The 21,550-nt window shown below is 40.4% G+C and overlaps 1 protein-coding gene and 1 long non-coding RNA gene across 2 annotated transcripts in view; one reads left to right on the forward strand and one right to left on the reverse strand.

The window, feature by feature from the left end:
- DHX35 (DEAH-box helicase 35) overlaps nt 1-21,550 on the reverse strand; it is a 168,459-nt gene that overhangs the window by 54,840 nt on the left and 92,069 nt on the right. The window contains exons 20-22 of the mRNA XM_077168626.1: nt 20,386-20,457; nt 18,028-18,139; nt 11,101-12,828 (exon numbers count right to left, since the gene is read on the reverse strand). Of these exons, the coding sequence (XP_077024741.1) occupies nt 12,784-12,828; nt 18,028-18,139; nt 20,386-20,457 (229 nt within the window). The 3' untranslated portion in view covers nt 11,101-12,783. The remainder of the gene's footprint in view (nt 1-11,100; nt 12,829-18,027; nt 18,140-20,385; nt 20,458-21,550) is intronic.
- Nucleotides 522-20,856, forward strand: LOC143690914 (uncharacterized). Its single transcript, XR_013179258.1, has 3 exons — nt 522-570; nt 18,237-18,352; nt 20,102-20,856. It is a non-coding gene; the product is annotated as an uncharacterized LOC143690914 (long non-coding RNA).

A 21,550-nucleotide genomic window follows, 5' to 3' on the forward strand; every position in this document is an offset into this window, starting at 1 on the left:
AAAGATGTTTATTTGGTGCAAAATATATATTTTGAGTAGTGCATTTCCTAAATTAACTTGTATGGTCAGTTTAGTTAACACCGTAAGTACATGGAATCTTGAATAGGGCATGAGATTTTGTTGGTTTTTCCAGGTCACTGTGATGCCCCAATAAATCTCAGAGTGATACACACAGTGAATAAGGAAGTATCTGCAAAGTCCCCTTGGGGAAATGGGGAGAAAGGGGGCAATGTTCAACTTCCCCATTTGGAGAATTTCTGATATTCTAGCAAGCAAGCAATAGGCTGAGCCCCCAATCTTGGGTTTCCCCACTATGAAACTTATTCCTGCAAAGGATAGGTAGGCTAAGCCTACTTAATATTAGACCTAAGAGTCACCCCCAGTGAACTTCTTTTGTTGCTCAGATGTGGCCTCTCTAAGTCGACACAGCAAGTGAACTCACTGCCCTTCCCCTCTATGTAGGACAGGACTCCCAGGCATGTAAATCTCCCTGGCAACATGGAACAGAAATTCCAGAATGAGACAGGGCCCAGCATCAAGGGACTGAGAAAACCTTCTTGACCAAAAGGGGTAAGAGAGAAATGAGAAAAAATAAGGTGTCAGTGGCTGAGAGATTTCAAACAGAGTTGAGAGGTTATTCTGGAGGTTATTCTTATGCATTATATAGATATCCCTTTTTAGTTTATAGTGTATTGGAGTGGCTAGAGGGAAGTACCTGAAACTGTAGAGCTATGTTCCAGCAGCTTTGTTTCTTGAAGATGACTGTATAATGATATAGCTTTTACAGTGTGACTGCATGATTGAGAAATCTTTGTGTCTGATGCTCCTTTTATCTAGAATATGGACAGATGAGAAAAAACAAGGATAAAAAAAGCAAATAATGGGGGAACAAAGGTTAAAATAAATTGGGTAGATGGAAATACTAGCGGTCAATGAGAGGGGGGTAAGGGCATGGTATGCATGAGTTTTTCCTTTTTTCTTTTTTATTTCTTTTTCTTGAGTGATGCAAATGTTCAAAATAATGATCATGATGATAAATACACAACTATGTGATGATATTGTGAGCCACTGACTGTACACCATGTATGGAATATTTTTATGTTTGTATGTCTTTTTATCAATAAAAATATTTTAAAAAAAACATGAGATAGAAGAGAAGAGAAGGGATTGAAGGCAGGAAGGTGAAATGGGTGGTAAATTACTAAGGTGAGTTAAAACTCATTAAAATGAGATGAAAATAACAAAATATATACACAATGACAATAAAAACTAAACTGGATTTTTTTTGCATCTGAGGTACAAAATAAACAAGTAAAGTATAAATGTAACCAAGAAGTTAAGATAAATGTTCAAGTAAAAATACTCTTTAAAGGAGAATAAAACTCAAGAAAATCCCACCTTGAATCCTTTCGAAACTCCCTGGTAAAAAGGGACATAATGCAGAGGTCAGAGAGGTTAAAGATTAAGGGACAAAGCACACATACAAATAAAAGCAAAAAGCCAAAGAACAGCTGGGAGCAAATAGCAGTAACAGCAGACACTAAGCAAACTGAAGACCATACTTCAAAACAGAAGAAGCCTAAAACAGAAAAAAGCAAAGCAAGTGGGAATTGAGAAAAGCTCAAGTAAGCAAACTAGTGGCAGGCTCAGAAGTTCTTATCCACCAAGTCCTGCTCTCAGGGCCCCTGGAGTCCTCAAGTTGAAGCTGCCAGCAGCAGTGAAAAGGCAGGTGGCTTGGGGTTCCTTTGGTTCATGTATATTCCCCCCACCAGTCCAAGGCCAGCAAAGACCCTGGGCAAGACTTCTGCATTCAGAACCACTGCCCAGGCCATGGAATTTCTGAGACATTAACCCCTGTGCCCACCACCACAACACCCACACCTTCGTGACTCTCCCAGCCTCTCTGGTTTGCTCATTCTCGCCCGAAGAACCTACATGTGGGAGATCAATCCACACATGCCAGAGGACCAGGGGAAAATTAGCAATCTCTGGCCCCACTTAAGCAGACAAAACAACCTGTTGAAACATGCTCAGTATCACCCAGCAGTGCACACAGTAACGTCTCTTTGATTCAACAATGTCAGAACATCATCCTTGCTTGCCAGAGGAGGCAATGCCTATGGGGACTACATGCCCTCAACACGAGACAAGCTGTGCAAACCCCAGCTAGTCACCCAAAGTGACCAGCTGTCTGTACAGTGATTTGAATGGCTATTTTTAGTTTCAATAACCCAAAACAAATTGATTAAACTGACAGGAAATCCATGATTCTGTTCACTAAAAGTTGAAAGGCTGAAGGGAAATCCAGATGACTCACTGAGTGGAAAATATATGATCTAAGATGAAGTAAGAAATATGTGGGCTGAGACCTGCCAACTTGAATCCTTCCATTGAGCTATAAAGACAGGTAGCACACCCAGTAGCTCCAAAATTTCACGTGAAATTCAGTTGTTTGGTTATTAAGATACATTTTCCCAGACTTATGATGCTTGGTGCCAATGCTGCCAGCTAGCCCAGATTTAGCCCACAACCCAGTGCTTCCTAGACTTGGGAATTTCATCAGCCAGTTTTCGTTTTCCTTTTTAATTGGCCTTTAATTGGAATACTGATGATTATCAGCATTTCATTTTCCCAAGGAAAATGTTTAAAAACAGAAACTCCCATTTAAATCACAATCATTTCCTAAAATAAAGGACATTTAAGCACCAAGAAAAGCTGAGACTGAAGAAAGTCCTTTTATATAAAATGTATGGCTTACAAAGTGCTCATTGTTACATGTTCCTCATTTTTTAAGAATCTGGAAAAGTCACCATAGGCCAAGACTAATGCCCACTGCTAAGACAAGTTGTAAGTTGAATTCTAGCACCACCATTATGCAGCTTTGGGGAAAAGGCAACTGTCTTAGGTTGGGACCTACAGTACACGTCAGGGCACAAGGCATGCAAAAACAAATTTATCCACTTTCACTGAAATGTCAATACCTCCTGGCCTCTGTCTAGTGGCTCATCCTTCTCCCAAGGCTTGATGGTTTTTTCTTCAACTCTTCAATCTCCTTCAACCAGTGATTCCTAAGCCCACTGCATCACTACAATCAACCAGAAGGAGGGGAACTTTGGAAATTCAGATTCCCAGACCTACTACCCAGAATGGGTTCTCAAGGTCAGCCAGACCAAGGAGCCTCGGCCTTATACCTATCACCTACCTTCCATCAAGCCAGTGGCAAACATCCTTGCTCAGCTGGAAGATGGCGGCTTAGTAAGACGCGCGGATCTTAGTTTCTTCTCCAGGACACCTACTAGGGGAGTAGAAATGATACAGAAAGCGCCCAAAGCCACAACAGAGATAAAAAAGACAGCGTACCCCATCCTGGAACGGCTGGCTGGCTGAGAGAAGCAGCTCGGGTGAGATCGCCGAGGCGCGCGGGCCTTACTGGGCGGGGTGGCAAGCGGCCGGAGTTACTCCCTTCCCCCTTCCCGGGCCGGCTGGGAGAATTGGAGAGGCGGTCCCCTGAAACAAAGACGGCTGGCGCCCACACCACGCGCAGCCCCCGGACCAACTGAGAGAATTGGATCGGAAACCCCCAGGCCGCGGAGAACGGTGACGGGTGGGGGAGGCCCCTTCCAAACCCGTGACTCCCGGGGAACGTGCACTCTCTCGGGCGGGCCGCTGCCGCTGGCGCCCTCCCGCCACGCTTGTTGCCCAGGGCCGACTAGGAAATTCGGACGGGCTCTTTCCCTGGCTGCGGCGACCAGCAACCCTCCCTGCGTTCGGACCCCGGGCCGGCTCAAGCCGTTTCGGCTAGCGAACCCCCCGGACGGCGAGAGTTTTCCAAAGTTTAAGGTCCCACAGCACCTTTTACTGGTGGGACCCGCAGACAAACGTGTGCCACGAGCGCCACCTACTGGGCAGGATAAGAAAAACAGAACCCAGAGATTTCACAGAAAAATATTACAACCTTGCTGTGTCCAACACCAAGAGAAATCTGAATAAATGCCCAGACGCCAGCAGCAGAAGATAACTGTCCACGCTCAAAAGACTGAGAATATGGCCCAGTCAAAGGAACAAACCAATAGCTCAAATGAGACACAAGAGCTGAGACAACTAATCCTGAATATACGAACAGAAATGGAAAACCTCTTCAAAAATGAAATCGATAAATTGAGGGAGGACATGAAGAGGACATGGGCTGAACATAAAGAAGAAATAGAAAAACTGAAAAAACAAATCGCAGAACTTATGGAAGTGAAGGATAAAGTAGCAAACATAGAAAAAATAATGGATAGCTACAATGATAGATTTAAAGAGACAGAAGATAGAATTAGTGATTTGGAGGATGGAACATCTGAATCCCAAAAAGAAACAGAAACTATCGGGAAAAGAATGGAAAAATTTGAACAGGGTATCAGGGAACTCAAGGACAATATGAACCGCACAAATATACGTGTTGTGGGTGTCCCAGAAGGAGAAGAGAAGGGAAAAGGAGGAGAAAAACTAATGGAAGAAATTTTCACTGAAAATTTCCCAACTCTTATGAAAGACCTAAAATTACAGATCCAAGAAGTGCAGCGCACCCCAAAGAGATTAGACCCAAATAGGCGTTCTCCAAGACACTTACTAGTTAGAATGTCAGAGGTCAAAGAGAAAGAGAAGATCTTGAAAGCAGCAAGAGAAAAACAATCCATTACATACAAGGGAAACCCAATAAGACTTTGTGTAGATTTCTCAGCAGAAACCATGGAAGCTAGAAGACAGTGGGATGATATATTTAAAATACTAAAAGAGAAAAACTGCCAACCAAGACTCCTATATCCAGCAAAATTATCCTTCAAAAATGAGGGAGAAATTAAAACATTCTCAGACAAAAAGTCACTGAAAGAATTTGTGACCAAGAGACCAGCTCTGCAAGAAATACTAAAGGGAGCACTAGAGTCAGATACAAAAAGACAGAAGAGAGAGATATGGAAAAGAGTGTAGAAAGAAGGAAAATCAGATATGATATATATAATACAAAAGGCAAAATGTTAGAGGAAAATATTATCCAAACAGTAATAACACTAAATGTCAATGGACTGAATTCCCCAATCAAAAGACATAGATTGGCAGAATGGATTAAAAAACAGGATCCTTCTATATGCTGTCTACAGGAAACACATCTTAGACCCAAAGATAAACATAGGTTGAAAGTGAAAGGTTGGGAAAAGATATTTCATGCAAATAACAACCAGAAAAGAGCAGGAGTGGCTATACTAATATCCAACAAATTAGACTTCAAATGTAAAACAGTTAAAAGAGACAAAGAAGGACACTATATACTAATAAAAGGAACAATTAAACAAGAAGACATAACAATCATAAATATTTACGCACCGAATCAGAATGCCCCAAAATACGTGAGGAATATACTGCAAACACTGAAAAGGGAAATAGACTCATATACCATAATAGTTGGAGACTTCAACTCACCACTCTCATCAAGGGACAGAACATCTAGACAGAGGATCAACAAAGAAATAGAGAATCTGAATATTACTATAAATGAACTAGACTTAATAGACATTTATAGGACATTACATCCCACAACAGCAGGATACACCTTTTTCTCAAGTGCTCATGGATCATTCTCAAAGATAGACCATATGCTGGGTCACAAAGCAAGTCTTAACAAATTTAAAAAGATTGAAATCTTACACAACACTTTCTCGGACCATAAAGGAATGATGTTGGAAATCAATAATAGGCAGAGTGCCAGAAAATTCACAAATATGTGGAGGCTCAACAACACACTCCTAAACAACGACTGGGTCAAAGAAGAAATTGCAAGAGAAATTAGCAAATACCTCGAGGCGAATGAAAATGAAAACACAACATATCAAAACTTATGGGACGCAGCAAAGGCAGTGCTAAGAGGGAAATTTATTGCTCTAAATGCCTATATCAGAAAAGAAGAAAAGGCAAAAATTCAGGAATTAACTATCCATTTGGAAGAACTGGAGAAAGAACAGCAAGCTAACCCCAAAGCAAGCAAAAGGAAAGAAATAACAAAGATTAGAGCACAAATAAATGAAATTGAAAACATGAAAACAATAGAGAAAATCAATAAGGCCAGAAGTTGGTTCTATGAGAAAATCAATAAGATTGATGGGCCCTTAGCAAGATTGACAAAAAGAAGAAGAGAGAGGATGCAAATAAATAAGATCAGAAATGGAAGAGGAGACATAACTACTGACCTCACAGAAATAAAGGAGGTAATAACAGGATACTATGAACAACTTTACGCTAATAAATACAACAATTTAGAGGAAATGGACGGGTTCCTGGAAAGACATGAACAACCAACTTTGATTCAAAAAGACATAGATGACCTCAACAAACCAATCACAAGTAAAGAAATTGAATTAGTCATTCAAAAGCTTCCTAAAAAGAAAAGTCCAGGACCAGATGGCTTCACATGTGAATTCTACCAAACGTTCCAGAAAGAATTAGTACCAATTCTCTTCAAACTCTTCAAAAAAATCGAAGTGGAGGGAAAACTACCTAATTCATTCTATGAAGCCAACATCACCCTCATACCAAAACCAGGCAAAGATATTACAAAAAAAGAAAACTACAGACCAATCTCTCTAATGAATACAGATGCAAAAATCCTCAATAAAATTCTAGCAAATCGTATCCAACAACACATTAAAAGAATTATACATCATGACCAAGTAGGATTCATCCCAGGTATGCAAGGATGGTTCAACATAAGAAAATCAATTAATGTAATACACCATATCAACAAATCAAAGCAGAAAAATCACATGATCATCTCAATTGATGCAGAGAAGGCATTCGACAAGATTCAACATCCTTTCCTGTTGAAAACACTTCAAAAGATAGGAATACAAGGGAACTTCCTTAAAATGATAGAGGGAATATATGAAAAACCCACAGCTAATATCATCCTCAATGGGGAAAAATTGAAAACTTTCCCCCTAAGATCAGGAACAAGACAAGGATGTCCACTATCACCACTATTATTCAACATTGTGTTGGAGGTTCTAGCCAGAGCAATTAGACAAGAAAAAGAAATACAAGGCATCAAAATTGGAAAGGAAGAAGTAAAACTATCACTGTTTGCAGACGATATGATACTATACGTCGAAAACCCGGAAAAATCCACAACAAAACTACTAGAGCTAATAAATGAGTACAGCAAAGTAGCAGGTTACAAGATCAACATTCAAAAATCTGTAGCATTTCTATACACTAGTAAGGAACAAGCTGAGGGGGAAATCAAGAAACGAATCCCATTCACAATTGCAACTAAAAGAATAAAATACCTAGGAATAAATTTAACTAAAGAGACAAAAAACCTATATAAAGAAAACTACAAAAAACTGCTAAAAGAAATCACAGAAGACCTAAATAGATGGAAGGGCATACCGTGTTCATGGATTGGAAGACTAAATATAGTTAAGATGTCAATCCTACCTAAATTGATTTACAGATTCAATGCAATACCAATCAAAATCCCAACAACTTATTTTTCAGAAATAGAAAAACCAATAAGCAAATTTATCTGGAAGGGCAGGGTGCCCCGAATTGCTAAAAACATCTTGAGGAAAAAAAACGAAGCTGGAGGTCTCGCGCTGCCTGACTTTAAGGCATATTATGAAGCCACAGTGGTCAAAACAGCATGGTATTGGCATAAAGATAGATATATCGACCAATGGAATCGAATAGAGTGCTCAGATATAGACCCTCTCATCTATGGACATTTGATCTTTGATAAGGCAGTCAAGCCAACTCACCTGGGACAGAGCAGTCTCTTCAATAAATGGTGCCTAGAGAACTGGATATCCATATGCAAAAGAATGAAAGAAGACCCATCTCTCACACCCTATACAAAAGTTAACTCAAAATGGATCAAAGATCTAAACATTAGGTCTAAGACCATAAAACAGTTAGAGGAAAATGTAGGGAGATATCTTATGGATCTTACAACTGGAGGCGGTTTTATGGACCTTAAACCTAAAGCAAGAGCACTGAAGAAGGAAATAAATAAATGGGAACTCCTCAAAATTAAACACTTTTGTGCATCAAAGAACTTCATCAAGAAAGTAGAAAGACAGCCTTCACAATGGGAGACAATATTTGGAAATGATATATCAGATAAAGGTCTAGTATCCAGAATTTATAAAGAGATTGTTCATCTCAACAACAAAAAGACAGCCAACCCAATTACAAAATGGGAAAAAGACTTGAACAGACACCTATCAGAAGAGGAAATACGGATGGCCAAGAGGCACATGAAGAGATGCTCAATGTCCCTGGCCATTAGAGAAATGCAAATCAAAACCACAATGAGATATCATCTCACACCCACCAGAAAGGCCATTATCAACAAAACAGAAAATGACAAGTGCTGGAGAGGATGCGGAGAAAGAGGCACACTTATCCACTGTTGGTGGGAATGTCAAAGGGTGCAACCACTGTGGAAGGCAGTTTGGCGGTTCCTCAAAAAGCTGAATATAGAATTGCCATACGACCCAGCAATACCATTGTTAGGTATCTACTCAAAGGACTTAAGGGCAAAGACACAAACGGACATTTGCACACCAATGTTTATAGCAGCATTATTTACAATTGCAAAGAGATGGAAACAGCCAAAATCTCCATCAACAGAAGAGTGGCTAAACAAACTGTGGTATATACATACGATGGAATATTATGCAGCTTTAAGACAAGATAAACTTATGAACCATGTAATAACATGGATGGACCTAGAGAATATTATGCTGAGTGAATCCAGCCAAAAACTAAAGGACAAATACTGTATGGTCCCACTGATGTGAACGGACATTCGAGAATAAACTTGAAATATGTCATTGGTAACAGAGTTCAGCAGGAGTTAGAAACAGGGTAAGACAATGGGTAATTGAAGCTGAAGGGATACAGACTGTGCAACAGGACTAGATACAAAAACTCAAAAATGGACAGCACAATAATACCTAATTGTAAAGTAATCATGTTAAAACACTGAATGAAGCTGCATCTGAGCTATAGGTTTTTGTTTTGTTTTGTGTTGTTTTGTTTTGATTTTACTATTATTACTTTTATTTTTTTCTCTATATTAACATTCTATATCTTTTTCGGTTATGTTGCTAGTTCTTCTAAACCAATGCAAATGTACTAACAAATGATGATCATGCAGCTACGTGATGATGTTAAGAATTAATGATTGCATGTGTAGAATGGTATGATCTCTAAATGTTGGGTTAATTTCTTTTTTTCTGTTAATTAAAAAAAAAAAAGAGAAGGGATAATTGGAGATGAAGGGATACAGACTGTACAACGGGACTGGATATAAAAACTCAGAAATGGACAGCACAATACTACCCAATTGTAATGCAATTATGTTAAAACACTGAATGAAGCTGCATGTGAGGTATAGGTTTTTTGTTTTTGTTTTTTTTGTGTTTTTTTTCTTTCTATTATTGTTTTAATTCTTATTCTGTTGTCTTTTTATTTCTTTTTCTAAATCGATGCAAATGTACTAAGAAATGATGAATATGCAACTATGTGATGTTATTAAGAATTACTGATTGTACATGTACATTGAAATGATTTCTAATTGTTTTGTTAATTCTTTTTTTAATTAATAAAAAAAAAAAAAAAAAAAAAAAAAAAAACATCCTTGCTCAGGCCCTGAAATGAATGACATAAGCTATAGGCACAGTGCCTTGGGAAAAAAAATGAGTAGAGAAAAGGATGGGATGCTAAAAGGAAAAAGGAGACTGAATGGCAAGGTCCAGTCCTGAGAGCAGGACAGGTAGCAGGCTGTGCTGACACCAGGACAAAAGAAGAGACAGGTCCACGAGGCTAGGGAATTGAGAGTCTGAATTCATGGCCAAAGTGAAAAGTACAACTGGCAGGGGACTGACAGGGCAGCACAACATGAGAACTGATTTCTGTATGTTTACAAGGAAAGCACCCTCTGGGGAAGCTTCTTTGGGATGCTGTCCTGGCCTATGATAACTCAATTTGGCCTCTGCCACCTCTCGCCAATCTGTTACTCTCATCTTCCCACTTCGATCCTGGTCCACTTGCTCATTGTCAAGGATCTCCATATCCACCCCTGTACTGTACAAAAGCCATGTGTTCAATAAACACTTGCTGACTGGCCCTAGTGACCCACAGGAGCATTGAGGCAGCAAGTTGGCTGAACCGGGGACTCTTGGTGATGGCAATGTCTAACCACAGAAAACCAGCTGTGGCAGGGTCCTTGTAAGCCACAAATACAGAAAGCTCCCCTCTCTGGACCTGCAGGACACCAGTGCCTCTAGAGGACTTTGCTGTTACAAACCTCTGACACTGAGAAGCCATTTCTGTGCACAGTGGGCTGTAAAATAAACTAGGATATAAAATCCTGGCCTGCTCTGGTAAGAGCGGCTGAGTGGTGGTGGTACAGGGAAAATGTGCTCCAGATCAGGCACTCTAAGTTAGAGATGGCAAGTAAATGTGCTTGCTTCAGTCTACTCCCCTCCAGACTGTTTGGATATCCATTCTCAAACTCCAGCGAGTGTGGGATCCTGCATTCTTTCTCTCTTTAACCCACAGAAGCTTATTCAAGGATCAGAACTAGTCCTAAAACCAGACTTCAAAAATAATGTTTCTGAGTGGGAAAAAGACCAAACATGATGGTGGAGTTATACAGAGAAGGCAGGGTTTAACAAACAAGTATGCTTACTGAATCATTATATTGATATTTCTTTTAGTCTCTAGTATCTTTGAGCAGCTAGAAGTAAAAACCTAACAATGTGGAATTGTAACCCATACCAAACTCTGAAATCTGTTCTACAACTAATTGTTGTGATGTGCTTTGAAATTTATTACTTTTTTGTATATTTTATTTTTCATAAAAAGAAAAAAAATAATAATGTTTCTGATCTATATACAAAAAGATTCCCATTAGAAACTGGCAAGAACTAGCATCTCTTTGGGATTAATTCAATTAAACCATTTCCTATGGTTTGCTACTGTATTAGTTAGGGTTCTCTAGAGAAACAGAATCAACAGGGAATACTAGCAAATACAAAATTTATAAAAGTGTCTCACGTGACCACAGGAACGCACAGTCCAAAATCTGCAGGGCAGGCTGTGAAGCCGATGATTCCAATGGAGGGTCTGGACGAACTCCACAGGAGAGGCTGGCCTAAGCAGGAAGAGAGCCTGTCTCTTCTGAATCCTCCTTAAAAGGCTTCCAGTGATTAGACTGAGCATCACTCATTGCAGAAGACACTTCCCTTGGCTGATTACAAATGGAATCAGCTGTGGATGCAGCTGACGTGCTCATGATTTAATTCTATGAAATGTCCTCATTGCAACAGACAGGCCAGTATTTGCCCAACCAGACAAACAGGTACCACCACTTGTCTACGTTGACACATGAACCTGACCATGACGGTTACTAAGGTCTTAAGGACATTCAGTCACATGATTTTGCTTCTCAGGGCTTCCTGTGTCTATGTGACCCCAAAAGGTGCTGTATGCACACCAGTTTCTTGGCTAGTATAAGGCTGTCACACAGAACAATTAAGTGAACCATCTTAAAATTCAGACCACAAGAGCCATAGATGGGAGGGAACACATTTACTTTAGGTATAAAGTTTTACTATTAATAGAATATCGCTATTATTTACATGTTTTATAAAATCGAAATAAAAATGACATACATGTTTGGTGCCAAAAGTGGCACATCCAAACTAATGTCAGTACAAAAATAAATTTTTAAGCTATATGTCTTTAAAATAAATGTCACTGAAACAGTAAGAAGAAAAAAATCTGTATCAGTTGCTGTGTTGAAATGCAAACATCTTCACAGCAAAGAAGCTCTGGGGCAACAATGAAGCCAGTACCTGCTGGAACAACCACCCCATGTGTTCTTGCAAGAACTGAAGCAAACAAACTAACAAATAATAGTTATGTTCCTGAGCTACAGGAGTTTACAGCATCTAAACCGTTGTGAATTCCTGCTAAAGAAGGTCCGCCGTGGGGTTTGAACTGATAAACTTTCACTAGTGCTCATCAGGAAACAGTACTGTACTCTGAGAAAGCTAAGCCCACTTGTGAAATATATAAATCCTTTGCTAACAAGGAACAGTGCTCATAAGTCTTCTTTGTGGATCACTGGTTCCTGCAAATATCCTGGCCACAGGTAAACAGGGACATGGGAAGAGGAAAAAACAAGGTGCATGATTCGAGAGCCCCTGTGTCTGCCAGGCACACTCCCCTTGGCGCTCCTAGCATGTCCAAGGCCTCCTTCCTTCATAGATATACAATGTTCACAACTGGCAGGATGCCTCATGGTCAATACGGCTATGGCCCTGCAGGGAAAGCCAGCCCAAGAAATCCTCTGTCCACCTTACTAGGTGCTTCAGCCTTCAGCAGCTAACTTTCCTCCCTGTTCCCATAAAGCTGGGCCAGGGCTCTGTGCCTGTTTGAAGTGGCAGGCTGGGTCAGCAAGTGTGCCCAGTCAGCCAAGGAGCATGGCTGCCAGTCCTACTACATCTGGCACAGTGAAGCCTCTAGCCTGCCCCATACATAGGCTCCTCCTGGATCTCAGCAAGATGGTAAATGCTGAGGGGCGTGGGAAGGAAGGGGCTATGGAATGGGCTGCAGCCACTTCCAGCAGCAGACGTTTCCACATGAGCTGATGCAGGCTCAGCCCCACCTCGACCAGGTGGGCAGCAGCATGGAAAAGGCACCAAGCAGCCCCTGCCAGCTGCAGCTGAGCTCTGTTCACTGGTCCTGGACCTTAGCCCTTTTAGCTTTCAGGGACAGGTGCTGCAAAAGAAAAGAAAACATCATACTCGGAATTTGTTATACAAATAAACAAGACTTCAACATAATTTATGTATAAACCAAATACAAATTTCCCATCTGTTCCACACCTTCTCAATAAATGTTGTGCCCCTCAGGAAGTAGCTTGGCAGAAAAAAAAGAGCCCTAGGATCAAGGAAGCAGGCCTTATGGAAGTAGACAGCAGCCCAAGGCACAGCCTATCACACCTGAGCCCAGTCACACAGGGCTCTGCAGCAAGCTTTCATTAAGAGATCTTTCTGAGACACAAGCCAACAATAAATCTAATTCTGCCTGGCTGACAGGACAGAAGTGCAGCCAAACCCATGCTCAGGGGACTGAACTCCAGCTGGAGGATCACCTCACGTTTCCAAGTAGTTCCTGAGAACGAAGGGAAAAGCATCCTCTCCTTAGGAACAATGAGGTGATCAATTTACTAACAGCTCAGCATGCCAGGTACCAGGGCTCAAGGCTAGAGATCCCGACCTTCTGGAATGTACAGGCTAGACGGAAGACAGACGGAAAGGTTCTTCCCAGTGACACATTTTTCTCTCCAAACGTCACTCTCTATCACTAGAAAAAACATGGGGCATAGCACTAAAATGGGCATCAGATCATAGACGTTGAAGGATAAAAATATTCTTTAGGATGTCAGGAAAGGACAAAAGTGCAAGAAACCATAAAATAAGCTTTGGATGCTGAATGTGCAAATTTAAGCTTTTAAATAAACTGAGGCATCCTTGATATCCCCAATAATCATAAGCAAATAAGTGAGAGCTACCTCAGTTATTCACTAACACATGGTGGGATCATCGCCTGAGGAACTCCTAGGGCTCCCCAACTCCCAGTAGAGCAGGTCTCAGTTGCCTTGCATGCTCAGTGCTCAAATCCCATTTCCTAGCACACCCTCATGGCCTCAAGACAGCAGTCCCCATGGCCGATAGAACTGTAGGTCCTGCAAGAATGCAGGATGGTAAAACAGCACCAAGTACAACCTAAGAGAAGACTAAGTGAATAGATAAATCTAAATGAACTGCAAGAATTCAGAATATCTACTTATGCCTGACAAAGGACCAGTATAGTATCTTGCAAAGGCCCCAGTTAAGAGGATTTTCCCTAGATTGCAAAGATATCACTGAGAAATAGAAAAAAAAAGTTAAGGACTGGAAGGCAAATTTCTGAACAGATAACTCTGTTTTCTGCCCCCCCACCACCACCCCCCCCCACAGTTGTGGCTCTTGCTGAATTTCTTTGAACTTCTTCCCCACTGCACTTCATTTGATGAGACCCTCACAACTGTCAGATTACAAGGTCTTAGCTTGGGAATGAGAGATGGCATCATCATGCCTGGGGGACCATTTCTGGTGCCGGTTTATGGGAAGAATGTTGAGTATAAATAAAGTTGACTCTGAAGCATTTCAGGCCTCCTTACAGGGTGAGAACAATGCCCTGAAAAACAACAGTGACGAAAATTCATCACAGGTGCCAGGAACAGAGCTGGAGATGATCCACAGGCTATGGGGTGGTTGCAAGGGGCTACACCGTGTTCAACAAACTAAGGAACAATGACCTTACATGGGCAGCCATGAGATCTGGAGAGTTCTTGGAGAAAAGCAATCTGTTTGGACAAGTTAATATTAGAAGTGCCTTTGAACTGACTATTAAAGTTGAGGAGAGGCCAAATTTCTCTGGCTGTCTCAGGACTCTTGCCTGTACAATGAGGTTGCTGAATAAGACAATTTCTAATGGGCACGGCCTCTCTAAAATTACTTTGATCACAGGCAGTAATCAGAGTGGAGCTGATGGGCTGAAAATAGATACTTGGAGAGAAAAAGCATGTGGAAATTTGGACTTGTTATTTTCTTCAAATTTTTGAAGCTATCTGCTCTTAACTCTGTCAGTATGACCTAAAGAAATGCAATGTTCAGCTAAGAAAGGGGAAAATGACTCAGCTTCTGTGCTAATTCTTCTCTCTAAGACTAAGTGAAGCCAAGACAACTTCAGGGTTATCCTTTCCCACTGCTTGCATCTTACTACTTTAACAACTGTGCCATTTTTCTCTCAAATTCTAGTTTGCAATTCTAATCCCTTATCTTGGATTTCTGAAGTCAGCTGCTTTTCATTTGAGAGATTTTGAGGGAAAAGATTTTCTTTCACTACTGGTTTATTCTTAACTCAATACAGCAGAGACAGCACACACTGAATCTATCAGTACCAGATCTCATTCTACATGAAATATCTGTATTAGGATTTGTGATGAACTAGGATTTATGAAGGATTATGTAAGTATGAAATACTGTGTTTGATTAAAATTTAAATATTGCAAAATTTAAAAAGACGAATTTCTCCTGACATTGCCAGAGGTGGGAGGGATGAGAAAATACTTCTATTTATAGGGTCACAGAGGAAACACAATAAAATTAACTGCTGGCTTCTCATAAAACAATGCAAACCAGATGACAATGGAAATGAACTCTTTAAAAAGCTAGGGGATGAGGAGAAATGATCAACCTAGAATTCTGTATCTAGCAGAACTACCTTCAAAGTGAATCCCAGAATCTCCAGAGAAATAAACAAGTGAGGTTGGACTGGGGCACTGGTGAGTGTCATTCATACCATGCAGCCATTCCTCAGCCCCCACTGAGTCACCAGATTTAACAATGCCTTCAAGAATACCAGAAATCCATATTTGATGTGAGATCTCCCAATTTTTAAATGCAGCAATCAATTCAAATTCCCTGCACAGCCCAGTTTAAGCCCTCATATAGTAACAGGTTTTAGACTTCCCTTCTGCTATAGAAATCCAAACAAAATATCCAAAGAAACTGTTGTCAGGCACTGGACAGAAAGCACATGGCTGGAACAGAAAAAGGAAATACAGGAGGTAAGCTCCATGTTTATATAAGTTCTCTGCCTGGATCTCCAAACTTTGGCACAGGGCAGTGAAGCCTAAACAGAGAATAATATGGCAGGGCAGAGGAAACAGAAATCAGAGTCCAGGGTTACTGAGGCAACTAGAATATATAAGACAGGGTTTCAGAAAGGAAGGAGGTCTAGGAATCTGCATAGAGCTCCTCTTTTAGGTCTTGGGGTAAATACTAAACTGCACATATGCAGGCCAAGATTTCATAAGGCTGGCAGGAAATAGTTACAGGGCTGCTGTAAGCTGCATGGAGATTCTGGCAGTTTGTGTACAGTGCTGGCAAATACTGGAGTTCTACTGGGCAGAGTTGAACATCCTAGACATTCAGCTGAAACATCAAAAGATCATGGCTTAAGAGTAGGACTATTTTAGAGATACCCTATTAAAGATTAAAATCAAAACCTCAATGGAATCAAATTGCTCTACCAGTTAACTATCAGGAAAAAAACTCAATACTCTTTAAAAAGTCAACAGAATCCAGACTCTCAATAATACAGCATCTACAAAGTCAAGCATGCAACAAAAAATGTGCCTACATATAAGAAGCAAAAAAATGTGACCCATAATGAACAGTCAAAAGACAAAATGGACCAGAAATGACAGAGATGTTAAATTCGTATACAGACCCTTTAAAACAGCAATCACAAATACATTAAAAATTTTAAAGAAAAAGATGGATGCAATGAGTGAACACATGGAGAATCTAAACAGAGAAATGGAAACTGAACAAGCAAATAGAAATGTTAGAGTGGAAAAATACAGTGTTGGGGATGAGAAATGCTCTGGATGGACTTGACAGTGGCCTTGAAAACAGGCCAGAGGAAACTATCCAAACTGAAGCATGGGGGAAAAAAAATGTCAGAGCCTCAGTGCCATGTGGAACACCATCAGGTGATCTACCATACATGTAAAGTTCTAGAAGGAGAGCAGACACAGATAATGGAACAGAAAAAATATTTGTAAAAATAATGGCCCCAAATTTCCCAAATATGAGAAACAACATTGGCGCACAAGTCCAATAAGCTCAGTGAATCCTAAGAAGGTTAAACACAAAGAAAAGCATAGTCAAAATTGCTGAATAAAACCAAACATAAAGGAAAAAAATCTTAAAACTAGCCGGGGGGCAGGGAGGGGAGTGGAATGTTTTACATTCAGAGGAACCACAAAAAAAAAAAAAAAAATTGCTGGTTTCTCATAAAACAATGCAAACTAGATGACAATGGAAATGAACTCTTTAAAGAGCTGGGGGATGGAAAAAAGGTCAACCTGGTATTCTATATCCAGCAAAACTAGCTTCAAAGACTGAAGATGAAATAAAGACACTGAGATAAATGGATGTGAGAGAATCTGTTACCATCAGATGTGATGAAAGATAAAGGAAGTTCTTCAGACTGAAGGAAAAATACAGCTGACAGAAACTTGTATCTATACCAAGGGATAAAGAATGACAGAAAAGATAAACTTAGAAGATAATTAATTGTAAAACAAGAATAATGATGTATTATTGGGGGGGTTATAATATATGTAAAAATAAAACATTTGACAATAGTCCAAAGAACAGGATAGGGTTAACGGAAACATACTATTGTAGGTTTCTTCCATTATAAAGTAGGTGTGTATAATACTAATTCAAGATAGACTGTGATAAAGATGTGTATTATAATCCCTAGAGCAACCACAAAAAATAAGATCAAGAGGATAAAAAGTCAATAATAAAGGAGATGAACAACCCAACACATGAACCTTTTTTTTTTTTCCTAAAGTGAAGAAAACAAAACCCTGAATCTGCTCTACGATGCTCACGACCAGCTCACCCTGCCTTAGAAGAAGAGAACATGCAGTACTGGAGGTGCTCAGCATCACCCCCAGCATGTTCCCACCACCTCAGGTTTAAGCTCGTATATGAGCTCAGGCACTGAGGCAATCTTCATCTGAGACTATTTGCTCCACTACTAATGAAAATGGGCTCAAAGTGTGATGTAATTTCTTTGGACATGGTTCAGAAAAGCAAAGGGAGAGAGGGAGAGCTAGAGATACATTTTCTTTTCTGTCTTGTGAAGTTAGAGGAACTTATTTTTAAATGGACTTCACTATGAAGCCAATGATACAGTGCAGTGGACCAGAATGATTTGGGAATAGGAGAACGGCCTTTTCATTATCAGTCTGACTGGGGGCACATTTAGGGCATTACATTGGAGAATACATGTATAGTGTATTTAAAAACTAGAAGAGGCAGATAACAGTTTGGGGTTAATGCCTACCGTTCCTTGTTGATAGAAGTGTGGAGCTAGCTCCAACAGCCAAGCAGATTCAATAGCAGTCACATCTCTCATATAATACTTGGAGGTTTGTATAACTTCATTGTAGATAACCCTGTAAGAAAGAATCATGAAGCAATTGCCTATATGTAATATTATGAATCAGGAACCACAATCAGAGATAAGGTTTTGTTTTTTATTATTTTCCTTAGCCTTTAAGAGGTATCTATTCTCTGTGCCCCAAGTACTACACCAAGCAAACATATTTATGTTGCTCACTCAAGCCTCCTGACCTGGAAGGATGGTCAACAGTGTGTCCATTTTACAGGTGAGAATCCATACACGGTTTCTAGAACATCTTAGTTATCAGCATAGAAGCTTTTTCTGAATCCTTAGACTGCATTTACAAAACTCTGAACTCAGCCTTATTGACTTTATTAGCAAATGCAGAAACAGAGATAAAAAACTTGCCTGATTCTGAAAGAAAATGGTAACTGACTATAAAGAGTCACAAAAGAATTTCCTAGACTGATGAAAAAATTCTGTATCATAGATGAAGTGTGTTACGTGGACATACATATTTGTCAAAACTCATCTTTTGCTTTACATAAATCACCTCTCTATTAAAAACAAAAAGCCTTGCCTGATGTTTAAGTCATAGACAAACAAAGAGCTAGAAGATAATCTTAGATCCCCAGATCTTAGGAGCACAATAGAGGAGCAGATGTGAGGATATCAGCTTCTGAGATAACTGAAGTATTGACTAGGGGATTCCCTCACAGCCACTGCCCACCCCTCGAAAGACAATAAATGAATCTCAGTAGACAAAGGTCACCCCAGTTAAAGGGAGGGGCCCTCCAGCAGTGAAGGGAGGCATGCTTTTTTGCCACCTGAATGGTATGGCTCACTTTCAGTTGGCTCTACTTCCGCCATACTTTCTCTGCCCTTCAGGACTCCTTGGGAATGAAGGAGGAAAAAGAAAAGCATTTTCCTTTCAGGAGACACTTTAATCACTCCAAAGTCAGCAAACCCCAAAACCAAAATCTGGAACTGAGGTCTGGTTTCTCTCTTCAGTTTATTCTGCACACTAACGGCCATCAGGTAACATTTTTGAGACCCAGAACTTGGCCAAGTCACACCTCATCTCAGAGGCTACCACTGGATCTGTACTAGCTAGATGATAAAGTCCTAGTCTAAGGGACTAGATCACAAATTTCATCTGTCAGAATCACCTGGAGGGCTCATTAAAAACAGACTGCTGGGTCCCACCCCCCAGTTTCCGATTCAGTAGGGCAGGGCCTGTGAATCTGTATTTCAGCTGCAGATGATGGTGATGCTGCAGGTCTGGGGACCATACTTTGAGAACTGCTGGTATAGAGTACAAAAGTATCTTGCAACAGATCTTTTTGCCCTTTAATGTTATCTACCATTATGTCCTCTCCGCCTCTCCACAAAAGCCCAATCCTCTCTCCCAAGGCTTCTCCATCTATCTGTGGTGAAGAACCAGTTGTTATTTAAAATTTCCAATCCATTGCAGACCTTTTTTTTTTTAAACACAAACAAATTACTAGAAAAATGCAGTGAAAAAAAAGAGAGACATACAAAATGCAAGCCCAAATTTTTCTTTATTAAATTAGGCAGACATAAACTTAACCTGTCAAACTACCATAAAAATTTCTAAATGTCAACTCAACTTCTGTGCTTACCTCTTCTCAGTGCTACAGATTGGCCCATGTCACAAAAGGCCCCCAAAACATCCTCTGAGTAGTTCTGCTCCAGTCACACAAATGGATCCCATTTCCCAAAAACATGAAGTTCTTCCATGCTTCCATGGCTTGGCCCCTGCTATTTCCTCAACCTGGAATGCCCTTCACATCGTTTTTTTGTGTGTTTTTTTTTAAGAAACTCTGTATCATATTCTTTTCTGCCGAGGAAACTACTGTTTCCAGATCAAATGTTATGGCCACATGAAGTCTGCCCTGACCCTCCCTGGGGTCAACCACAGCACTTTATACATTCTCTATTAAAGCTCTTCTCCTCAGGTATTGAACTCTAATTGCGTCTGTCTCTCCTTCAGGACTATGGACTACCCAAGGGCTGAGGCCCCACTTCATTTCTGCAGGGCCGCACATGATGTCAGCAGGTGAAAATGAATGTTTGTTGAGTGAGTGAGAGTAGATGAGTATCGCTGCTGGCTTTAGATGTTTGATAGAGCAGAAATTCTACGACAACATGATAAAACAAAGTCAACCAACACGTACTGGACACCAGGCTGTGTGCCGGGCACTGCAGGCCCAGAGAGGAACAAGAAACAGCCTCGCCTTCGAAACAGGTGCAAGGCCGAGAGGCAGGACGGCTTACCAGCGTGGCGGCTTCTCCGCGTAGAGGACTGACGCAGGGTGGATGTGCAACTCATGGTCGTCACGGATTGTCCTGGACAAACAAAAGCATTTTGTCCTGAGTTCATTCTAAATACTTAGGGCAAGACTTCCCCACGGACATGCTTCCAATATTATATATTTAAAAAAAACGCACACAGAGCATATTTTACACTAACAAAACTATTTTCTCCATCTTCTTTCTGCACTTTCTTGACCACCTCCCCCACAGCCACCCCAGAAATCAAGAATAAATCATGTGAAAAAGGGAAGAGAAGGAAAGCCATATGTAGGCATTTAGGAATTAAATCTAGAAACATAACTGTGCCTATATTAATGTTTATCTTTTTAAAAAATTTCCTGAAGACAGAAATAATGCATGTGATAATTTCTATAAAATTTTTCTATTAAACAAAGTTAAATAATAAAGATTACAGGGGGACATAATAATAGAAAAATAGAGAAAACTCGATATTTGACTATCAATTTCTTTGTGATAATATTTCCACTTCTAACTCATATTTGATTCAATTTAATTAAAAATATATTTACTGAACACACAAGTGTTGGTAAGAACAAATCTCAAGAGAACTTTTTTAGCCCAGGACATCTGTGTTTCTGTGGGTGCCAGGGCCCTGTGTACAGGGGTGGGGTGGAGTACCACAGCCAAGCTCGCCTCCTGGGCTCCGTACAGCCAGCCCCATGACTCTGGCTGTCCTACCACACGGTGGTGAGCTCATTAACACTGAACTTTGTCTTGAAGGGTCTGATTGGACTGTATTTTTGTAGGAGTCACTAATGAAAGAATTTAAATGCAAGCACAAATTGCTAATTAATACTCTTGGGGGAGGGGCGCAAGTCAAAAATGACAAATTAATGGTACTCACTGGAGAAGCTCTCAGGCCTCTCCAGAGGGTTCTCACCTCCAAACTGAAGCATTGCCTCAAACATGGACAACTCAGTGTTGGGAGGGGCAGTTCATATGATGGGCAACAGAATAATGGTATTATAAGGCTAGAATACTTGGCGTGGAATAACAAATAGAACACACTAAAGATAGATGTAAAATGCTATACTTAAGTTCAAACGGTCAGCTACTAGGATACTTTATGGCACAGACCTGGCTGCCAAAGAGTTCAACTGCAACT

Source organism: Tamandua tetradactyla, chromosome 1 (assembly GCF_023851605.1).
Source record: "Tamandua tetradactyla isolate mTamTet1 chromosome 1, mTamTet1.pri, whole genome shotgun sequence".
Classification (NCBI taxonomy): domain Eukaryota; kingdom Metazoa; phylum Chordata; class Mammalia; order Pilosa; family Myrmecophagidae; genus Tamandua; species Tamandua tetradactyla.